This window comes from Apostichopus japonicus, chromosome 2, assembly GCF_037975245.1.
Source record: "Apostichopus japonicus isolate 1M-3 chromosome 2, ASM3797524v1, whole genome shotgun sequence".
NCBI lineage: Eukaryota > Metazoa > Echinodermata > Holothuroidea > Aspidochirotida > Stichopodidae > Apostichopus > Apostichopus japonicus.
Genome location: NC_092562.1, coordinates 8,889,648 through 8,900,380, shown reverse-complemented (window position 1 = coordinate 8,900,380; position 10,733 = coordinate 8,889,648). Strand labels below are relative to the sequence as shown.

General features: G+C 38.7%; 1 protein-coding gene across 1 annotated transcript; it reads left to right on the top strand.

Moving 5' to 3' along the window:
- The first annotated feature begins 684 nt into the window (after positions 1 to 684).
- On the top strand, positions 685 to 6,750 carry LOC139976837 (gastrin-releasing peptide receptor-like). The gene has a single exon (XM_071985665.1). It carries the CDS (start codon positions 2,752 to 2,754, stop codon positions 3,823 to 3,825), a length of 1,074 nt encoding a protein of 357 aa, XP_071841766.1. The 5' UTR covers positions 685 to 2,751; the 3' UTR covers positions 3,826 to 6,750.
- The last annotated feature ends 3,983 nt before the right edge of the window (positions 6,751 to 10,733 follow it).

Sequence of the window (10,733 nt, the reverse complement as noted above, 5' to 3'; positions counted from 1 at the left end):
TAGTTAGTATCCCATTCAGGTGCGAAGGCTGTAGCCCCCTCCCAGAATAAAATCATGGGGTCATCCCTTCCACCCCCCCCCCCACGCAGACCGAAAAATACAAGAAATGCTAGTGCTCAGTTTATAAATATATCAGTTGTATGGGTAGTAAAACCTAAACAGTCGAAATTTCAACACTATTTCAAAGTTGCCAAATATAACAACATTTTACATCTAAGCAACCTATACAGTTTACGAAAATGTATCAAGGGAAGGGGCTACCCTTCTCCTTAGACTCCCTCCTGGACGATATATGACCTCACCCCCAGCGGTTAAACATGGGTGGGGGGGGGGTGAAACCCTGGTTATATTCTAACCAAAACTGTCTTTGCACTTCCAAAGTTGTCGTTTGACAGTTGGTCATTACTTATTGAAAGTTCAAAAGAAATATCAAATATATATTAAAACCAGTGAGTTGGTTGTAACCACTATTGTAAAGTCTTACTTACGGAGTGTGTGGGTTAGTAGAGTGAACTTAAAAAAACATGCAGAGGTTTGTTTGAATTTCAGGAACGTATAATATATAAGCTAAATGATACGTTATAACAAGACAAAGTTTGATATCTCCGGGTACGTCGAACAGCAGATGTTATCTCGCAATATTTGTTAGCAGCAGCATTTTGTGTTACAATGTTGCATGGGTTTGTTCGACAGCAGCCAACATTATTTGCTATTATAAGTAAAAGTGTTCGACATTGTTTCGAGCTGTAGAAATACTTCTGAAGATAACAAGGTCATAAAGACCACAATCGACAGAAGTTCCACCTCGACATAAAGTTAAATACCCAACCAATCAAGTCAAAGCTGAAATGTTGTCTCTCTTTCGTTAACTTTGGCTCTGTCAATACCTTACGTCTTCCAGTTTAGTGTTAGCTCTTTCAATCAACTGTCGTGTATGACGGTAATTTTCGTTGAATAACGGAAGCACGATAAGAAACACCTCTGTGACGTCACAGTCGGGTTCGTGTGACTCGCCGGTGTCTCACTGAATGAGCCTCGAGCTATGCAAAGTATTCGCCACGGTCGAAATCAAGTGTGACAGGCGAGACTTTTATTCTAATCAGAATCTTACGACATGTATGAGAGTGAGATGAGAGCTGGGTTACTTTATGGCTGACTTGTCACAAGTCGCAACTTTTTAGCTTCAGACCAGACCAAGAAATGGCCTCGTTTTCTAATTCAGCAGTTTTTCATTTCCAACTGATATCGTCATTGGTAGTTCAAAACTCAACCGCTTTTGAAGGAGAAATTTACAAACTTGGAAGCTGGTTATTGGAAGACTCAAGAGTATATAGTGCCGACTTATACCAATTTTATTCGGAAGCAATCAGTGATATAACTATTTCTTTCTTCTTATTCATTTATATCTCTGTTTCTCTTGGATTTGCTCAAAAAGTTCCAAATACAGTCTTCGAAGTTCTGTGTTCTTCTTTACATCCAAAAGAGATGCTTAGATTTCTCTGCTCTTAAAATCGATTTGTACAGTTTATGGATATCAGGAGTAACGGTGTAATTTGTATTTTTTTAAATCATTTAATATTTACTATGAACGCGTGATATTAATTTTTGCGGTTTTGATTATTCTTGATTTGACTGTGAAGAATACCACAACGGACCCTTTACATCAAGGACGCCTTAAATTGCAATAATTGTTCTCTCGAAAAAGTATAAACGAAATGAGTTATTGGATAACCATCTCAAAGATTATTTTGCGCTTTTATAGAGTAAGTTATATAAATGTATCCGTACTTGCAAGCAACCGCCTTTTCTAAGGCATCCTGGTGGGTTCAAAGAGTGTAACTTTGAAACTAAACTGATTAATTCTTTAAGAAATTGATAGGAACACAGAGACAAGAAATTCAGGTAAAAATAAATGACAGTTCAAAGAGTTTGAACTTTCACTGAATTACTTTGTTGACGATCAAATGATGGGTATTTATGCAAGACAAACGACACCTTAATGCAGGTTTTAATAAGCAGAGACTGGACGCTTTAAGCCATGTTAGAAAACTTGATTTGAATGGGTGTCCTATGACAAATTAGCCATGCTGATTTAAGCCACGGTTTATGCTCACTGTCCCCAGCGAGATTAGTTTTGGAATAAATACGACAGCGACGAATACCTATAACTGACACATCTGAGGCGCAAAGATTTGTTTCTATCTGAGAAGAGAAGTTTCCCGAGTTTTCGTCGTGTTTTAAAGAGATAAACTGCAAAGTGTGCAGGTTGTTCCCATCTTTCACAAAATATCAAAGCCGTCTGGTTTTCGTTGGATGTTTGAACCAAAGGCAAATAGCAGCAGCTGTGGAAACCAAGAGTTGAAACAATTCGAATAGATTCAGAACAATACAGTGATTACGTGTGGATTAGCTAATCCAACACAGTGATTACGTGTGGATCAGCTAATCAAATACAGTGATTTACATGTGGATCAGCTAATCACTGAAGTTTATTCGATTGTATCACTTTCGTGACTGTTTGTAAACGTTGGAACATTTTACCACAAACTTACTCTAAATCGTATTCCTATAACTTATCACTTTCTCGAAGATTATCTTCAAGTAAAACCTTCAAATTCAAAGCGAAACCCTTACCTGTAGGATCGTAAAACACACTTATCAGAAATCGCAGATTCTATTTGAATGAATTGAAAAGTTGTTTGATTTTTCTTTTCTTTTTCATTTTCATAGATATTTTGTCAACTCGTAAATATGGAATTTTCCAATGTTCCCTTTTGGGAAGACTACAATAATTCATATTCGTTTGGTTCTGACTTTGGAACAATCTTAAACAAACCGATTATAAAATCCAAGTTTATCGTTCAAGTAATTTTCATCATCATACTCATGCTTGTTGGAACTCTTGGAAATTTAAGTTTTCTGATTTCAGTGTGCAGTTCTCCCCGTTTGCGAAATCCAGCGAATATCCTTCTAACAAACCTTGCCATTGGAGACCTGATCTATCTTTTCGTGGCAGCACCATTCTACATAGAACACGCACTTCATCCCAACTGGCAACACGCTGAGATCGTTTGCAAGTTGCGACATTTTGCTCAATCCACTGCGCAAGGGATCTGCGTTTACTCCTTAACAGCGTTAAGCGCGGAACGATATATGGTTTTAGCTGGACAAACAGTGATGCGCGGGAAAAAGTACAGGCGCGCTTTAGCAGCAGTTTTGCTGTGGTTTATCAGTGTGGTTATTTCATTACCAGTCCTCATCTTGTCCAATACCAAAGGTGGCGTTTGTCGCACCTACCCCGTAGACCACGGTGCTAGCAGGATATATGAGTGCGCCAGGTTTTCAGTCTATTACGCCATACCTCTCCTAAACATTTGTTGTTGCTACGTACTCATTGCTTACACCCTCCTTACCAGCACCGGCCATTTCAGACAAGAATCACAACCAGGGGTGCAACATTTTCGAGCTAGGAAACGCCTCGCTCTAATCGTGATTGTGATTGCCATCTTCTTTGGTATTTTCTGGTTTCCCTACCATCTGATTCCATTACTGAACGCCTTCAATCCCAATTTTATCGCTCACTCCGACGCATACGTTGTCGTCTATACATTAGCTGCCCTGACAAATTCAGCATTGAATCCATGGATCGTTTATTTTATGAGTTCTACACACAGAGCTGTTTTCATGGAGATCTTCTTTCGGCGCCACAGAACACGACCACCATCCACCACAAACTACAAGACCAAGACAGAGGAACTCGTCCCATTAAAGAAAATTAAGCAGCATGTACCAGATTCTAAGCTAACATCAGTTTCTAGTATTTAGACTTTATCTCATCCGCAGTCATTCTATCAGTAAAAAAAAAGGTGACATTTCCGACAAAATCTGCAAGAACTGACCCTCACGTTTTCCAAAGTTTACGACTTGTTTTTAAAGTGGATAGCACCATTGGATCGATGTTCGTATGCCTGTCATTTAAGTTTTCTTCATTTTATGAGTTGCAACGACACTTGGAAAGCATTTAAATTCTTGTTATATTTGATGTTTAAAGCTGCACAACTATAACGCAAACGTGTTATAATGGTTTGTAAAATAAGTTAAAAGAATGAATTTAGGCACTAGGTAGTTTTTAATATGTTGCAGACCGTCAAAAAACATTACTAGCAGTACAGGTTATATTTCTATAACATACTTTTAAGAAAGGACCCTTTAACAACCGAAAGTCGTCAATTAAAGCGACTGGACTGTATAGACTAATACACAGATCATTAGGTCCAGTTACTCAGATGCAACCTAAACCTCAATGGAAGCATAAGACTTTTATGATCTCATAATGATATATTTACAATTGAGTACGGATTTGGCAAGGACAATTGGTGCTGAAGCTTATACAAGGGTGATCTGTTGTTTATATGAAGTTAATAGAATATGTTCTGGTTGAGTTATTAGAATCGATAAAAACAATGGATTAATAATAACACTTAGTCCTACACAGAAGAGCCGGCGACATCATCAATTTAACCTACAAGGAAAATTCCAGAATAACTAAGAATCTGATTGTATATTAATGCATTGTCGATAACATGATATCATTAAGTTAACACTGTATTTTATAGTCCCATTGCTATGGTAAACGCGTCGCCATCAATATCCGAAAGTGCTAATGTGTTCTCGTCTTCGAATTCCGGACTTTTCGATGTTTAGTTACCTTTTGAGAGATAAAACGGTTACATATGATTGTAAATTGTTGCTATACGTTGGTAGAAACTGTTATAGCATACAAGTAATAAGGTTGAAATAATTGGATCAAATAATGGTCGTTTAATAAATTGGCAGATAAATGTATGAATATGTATGAGTTTGAAATGAAAGTTGAAAGCTGTGACCTGTGGGAAACTTGTGCGTTCTTCAAGAAAGAACACTGCGTTAACAGTTAAAGAATCTTGCAGGGACAGACTTAATTTGGCCTACATTGAACTAAGCTTAATCTAAGCATCATTGGTTCTTAAATTTAGTGACATAATTTTTATTACACGGAAAACTTGATAAGTTCAAGCCAGTGCGTTGTCATAGATGCGCATTGACCACAAATACGTTGTCATTCTTTCTTCTTTCCCCTATTGCTTTGACCTATGATTGGGCATGATTAAAACTTTGGTCTCAAGGGTTATAAATCATAAACAATATACTTCTATTGAGCAAGTAAATTCAAATTCAACTGTTTTTACACTGTAGAAGAGTTTTCTCGTTTGTGTTAAGAAACTTAAAACATGTTGAACCTCACTCTTGTGTGCTTCGGGATCACTTTTGTTACAAGTCCGATAATAAGCAAGGATGGGTGCGTCCATTTTCTGGATCACCTGGTTACAAGTCCTATATTTAGCGTGGGTGGGAGCGTCCATTTTCTGGAACCACTTTTGTTACAAGTCATATATTAAGCGTGGGTGGTTGCGTCCATTTTCTGGACCACTTTTGCTACAAGTTCTTTATTAAGCGTGGGTGGGTGCGTCCATTTGCTGGACCACTTTTGTAACAAGTCCTATATTAAGCGTAGGTGTGTGGGTCCATTTTCTGGAGCACTTTTGTTACAAGTTCTTTATTAAGCGTGGGTAGGTGCGTCCATTTTCTGGATCACTTTTGTTACAAGACCTATACAAAGCGTAAGTGGGTGCGTTCATTTTTTTGGGATCACTTTTGTTACAAGTCCTATATTAAGCGTAGGTGGGTGGGTCCATTTTATGGATCACTTTTCTTACAAGTCCTATATTAAGTGTGGGTGGGTGCGTCCATTTTCTGGAACGCTTTTGTTACAAGTCCTATATTGTGAGTGGGTGGGTGGGTGCGTCCATTTTCTGGAACGCATTTGTTACAAGTCCTATATTAAGCGTAGGTGGGTGCGTCCATTTTCTGGATCACCTTTTTGAAAGAGAATAAATGTGAATTGGAGACTTAAGCAAGAAGTGGCTTTAACGTCTGCTTTATACATGTAACGCGATATGATCTGCAGAATAATCGTTTCGATTGAGTCATCTTCATGGGATTAGAGGTCGGCTAATGGCGTGGATAAACAGTACTACCTATCAGTGTTGATGATATACGGTAGTATAAGGCATAGGCCTTTAATTAAATCAACAGACTGGTTTATAATCAACGAATACCTGGCTTCAAGTTCATTTACATTTGATCACAATACCACAAAAAGAATGGATTACGACCGTCCAGTAACATGTAAGATAAGCTTCTCGCAGTGTAGTAGAATAAATCGTAAATAACAAATTGGATTAAAAAAAAATACAGTCTTAGAAAGTCAGTTTTAGAAAAGAAGTCAGTGTGTGTGTGTCTGTGTGTGCTATTTAGCTTTATAGAAATAAGCAGAAATCCTAGCTAACGCACCATGTCCGTTGTAAAGAATCACACATTAGCTCAAATGTGCATCTTATAATTAAATAAAGAGATATGAATATATTTTAATCGTTGAAGAAGGAAGAATTTGAGATGAATTAATTGTTGAATCAGCGGGACCACAGAGATGTCGAAAATGGCTGAACGAACTGATACTTACATTATGCAAATCAGATCAGAAGTGAAATGTTGATATAATAAGCACGGATATTGAAATCGATGCTTGTCTCTGTCTGTTACCAACGCACTCGCCATGATATTTATTTTTACATTTATATTTTTATGACTGTTAATTTAGGATGCGGTATTATATTGTATTTGTTGATTGTTTGATTCCTAATATAAATGGCCGGCAACCAAACACAATCGTGTCTGTCCCTATATGTGATTAACCCTGATAATCGGATATCTGACACCCCCGCTTTATCCAAGCACACCCCTACATCATCCCTATCCCCATCCCTCATCCCCCATCCCCACCCACCCGACCCCATCCACATCCCCATCCCCATCCCCAACCCCAACCCTATCCCCATACCCACCTCAAGCCTGATCAGTTCCAATATTCAGTCTATACGTATCTTACTCATGAGTAATTCACCGTATACCAACGAAAAGACAGGAAAACCATGGAGTCCATTATTCTAGTAAAAATAAAAGTTTGTGTGCAGGATGCATTGGGAATAGAAAGGGATCCCTTGCCTACCATTGCATGTGTCTGGTTTATGGAACGCAATAACAATAACAGGACATCTAACGGACATTCCCTGGTGGATGTGGTAATGGGGGTCCTCGATTGGTCCCTCCAAAAATGAGCTAGACAACCCAAAATATAAACTTTTGAAAGTACCCTGTACTCAGTGACTGTCTTCTCAAAGCCTTTGAAAAAGGGGTGCCAGACATTTTGCACTAGTGGGATGGGTCTGCTAAACATAAATATCGACCCCTCCCCGCCCCTCCCCCACGAAAACAAAACCCAGAGCTGAACCAATTTACATCTCTTTAATTCTGTGTTGTTTTTCTTTTCACCTAAGAACTCGTCAAATTAGTGTTGAGATTACCTCATGTGTTTTTATGCCGCCCCCCCACTACCCCTCCCCTCCTCCCTTATAATAATGGCTAACGTATACCCAAACGGAAGTGCAACATGTCTCTGTTGTTCCCGATTAAGTTTACTTCTTTATGTTTTAAGAACCCATATGTTTGTTATCTCCCCTCCCTAACCGGACCCATCTGAAAATATCGGGATCGCGCAAAGAACGGAGGGTAAGATACCGTATACAGAATCAAGTATAATTGAACAAGTACATTTCCCTCAGAGTGCCAATGAAAAACACAAAGGAACCCTTCTTAAGGGTAGAGCAACACTGTCACTCCGCCACGTGCTATGTAGGTTGCTACTATTGCATTCATATTATTCATTCATACATAGGACCAGTGTATGCACGAGCTCAAAGGTCGTAGAATGTTAAAAGTAGCTAATTTAACGGCAAGCAGTTATTAGCTTCCGTCCCTATTCTTATATGCCAATTGAGCGAATATTATACATAACCGTGAAAGTATGGCCGATATAGACCAGTAAGTATAGTTGTTTACAAAAGTGACGGGGTAAAAGGGCTCATATGAATGTTTTAAGCGGCGATTGTGACATTAATGATCAAATTCAGAGTATATTGTGTCTATAAGGTGTACATTTGATTATAAAACACGTTACTCGTTATAAACACGATCAGTCTCAGTATGTACGGACACAAACAGCCTTTCATATCCTTAACAATAGTGTACGGTATCCATTCATTCGACGACGTATAAGCGTCTAAGCCAGGGGTGGGCAACCTTTTTGAATAAATGGGCCAGATATAAGGAATGAAAAATTGACTGGGCCGCACCTAACCAACGACCTGCTGTTGATTTAAAACCTTTTATTCCGAGGACTTTCAAGCAATTGGTGTGTGTACTTAATCTGTATTCACAAAAAAACATAATGTCAATACAGTACAGTTGATGATTAATGGGGATAATAGGCCTACCTGACAGCATCATTAGTGCCGATAAATTCTGAGCAGCTAGCTCGTTTTTTGTGATGATGTAAAATAGATTGATATTTTTCTTTTTCTTGAGACATCTCACGGGCCGCAAACAAATCACTGGCGGGCCGCATGTGGCCCGCGGGCCGTAGGTTGCCCACCTCTGGTCTAAGCCTTTCTTAAACTCAATACCTGCAGTAATGCCATATAGAATTAGCCGTAGAGCAAATGTACCATTATATAACTTAAACGTTGTCTTAATTCACATGTGGGATGGAGGGGGTGGGCAGGGGGTGGGGGGGGGGGGGGTAATGGAAGGGGAAATCGGGTATGTGCAACTGTATATGTGCATACTATAGTAGTTGCCGGTGATATGTTAGTGGTTCTGTGCCGTATATAAGACACATGGAATATCTAAATATCTGTAAGAATTAAGAAACTACTTCGGTGAACAACCAGTGTCATGAGAATACCGATCAAACAAATGCACGGTAGAATTACTAACATTAGGCTGAATGAAATATAATTTAATAATATATGAACAAGAAATAATAGATAATATACATTGATTAATCTGAAGGATCAGCTAAGCCTCCACACTGAGGTGGGGTTTGTATTGTTCGCCATCAGTGTATTGAAACCAACGGTACACGGAGGGCGGGGTTCCCTTGATCTCCTATTTATTAAAAGTAACACAATCCTTTGGAATCTCAAGTTCTTTTGAAGGTTCAATGTGCAGACTTGCTGCCACTTTCTTAAATCTTGACGAGATCTGTTTGGAATTGCTCCAGTGAGTAACTAGAAACTTAATCCCGAGCATATATATAGACAGTGTTACCTGGGAAATGTCTTACTTCCTTGCATGATGAGTCTATCGAGGGTCGAAGCGCACATACACATATCTACGCGAGCATGAATTTATCAACATTCACGTCATAAAGTTGATTTAAACATTGCTACGTAAGTGACATAGACTCAATATAAATAGCCTATGACTCAAGTAACAGTCGTGTGCATTGAAAATAATAATAAAACATAATAAAATAGTACTTACATAACGCGTTCATCAGCAATGCTGCTCGAAGCGCTTTACAGGAATTGAAACAATTAATATACAGGAAACATTTAAAATACAGGAAATATTCAAAAGCAAATAGTAGAAAACTATCGCCTAAAAGTTATACACCATAAAACCTATAATAGGATAGAAAAATACATTAAAGCTATTGTGATACAAAAATACTGTACAGTTCAAACATCAAAGGCAATTCTAAAATAATATGTTTTCAGCGATGTTTTAAAACTGGCAAGGCTTGCGCAAGTATACGTACTGAATTCGGCAAGGCATTCCATCACTTGGGCGCATGAACATACCGGAAATGCCTTGTCCCCATTTTTTTCTTTTTTCTCATCTCTCGAAGCAGTCCCTGTGAATATACCGTCACATTTAGGTATACCGGAAGAGGGTATTTTGAACTAGAAAATCATTGTAGATGGGGCAGATATATCCTCAGTTTAATTGTTACAACTTAATGTTGAAATAAATATAGTGCGTATGTATATTGCCACAATATTTAATCTGGTGGTGTCAGTCGACTAAATGCGTCTGTCGAATATAAGCTTTTATAGTTTAGTTCACTAAAACCGCACTAGGGACAATGTTATTAAAGATATAATCATCAAAGGTCAAAATATTGCACTTAATTCGTGGAAAACAGAAGTGTCTGTGTTCGACTATATATAACTATTGCTAAAAAGTAGTATGGGTATAGGTTATATCAACGTACCAGGAATGTGCTCACACTGGGCGGCTGCGCCCAGCATTTCTGAATGCCGCCCAGCACAAACAGTATTTTAAGCATTTCCGCCCGGCACTTTTTTTATGATAATTTAACAAATTTTACCATAACCAAAATCTGGGAGAATACATGGCACAGAATAGGAAAAATAGCACCACCTAAGCATACTTCATGTGCAAAATCTGTCCAGTGGGGAGGGGGTACCCCACCCATGAGATCCCTCTCCCAGGGTGTGGATCACACTACCGCACAATCTGTCCGGCACTCAAATATTCCTGAGCACGTCCCTGATTTACTATAGAATTAGGGGCTATCCAAGTGTGTGTCGATATCGTAGTTTTATAAGGGGCGGGGGGGTGGAGGGGGTTGAGGGGGTTACATGTTACATCATCTTGGAGGAGAGGTCTAAGAAGATGGTTGTGCCCCTCCCTTAAAAGAAATTTTGAAAAAAATTGAGGGTGCACGTTTATATGTCAACTGGTTCTATAATTTGCATTTGAAACAA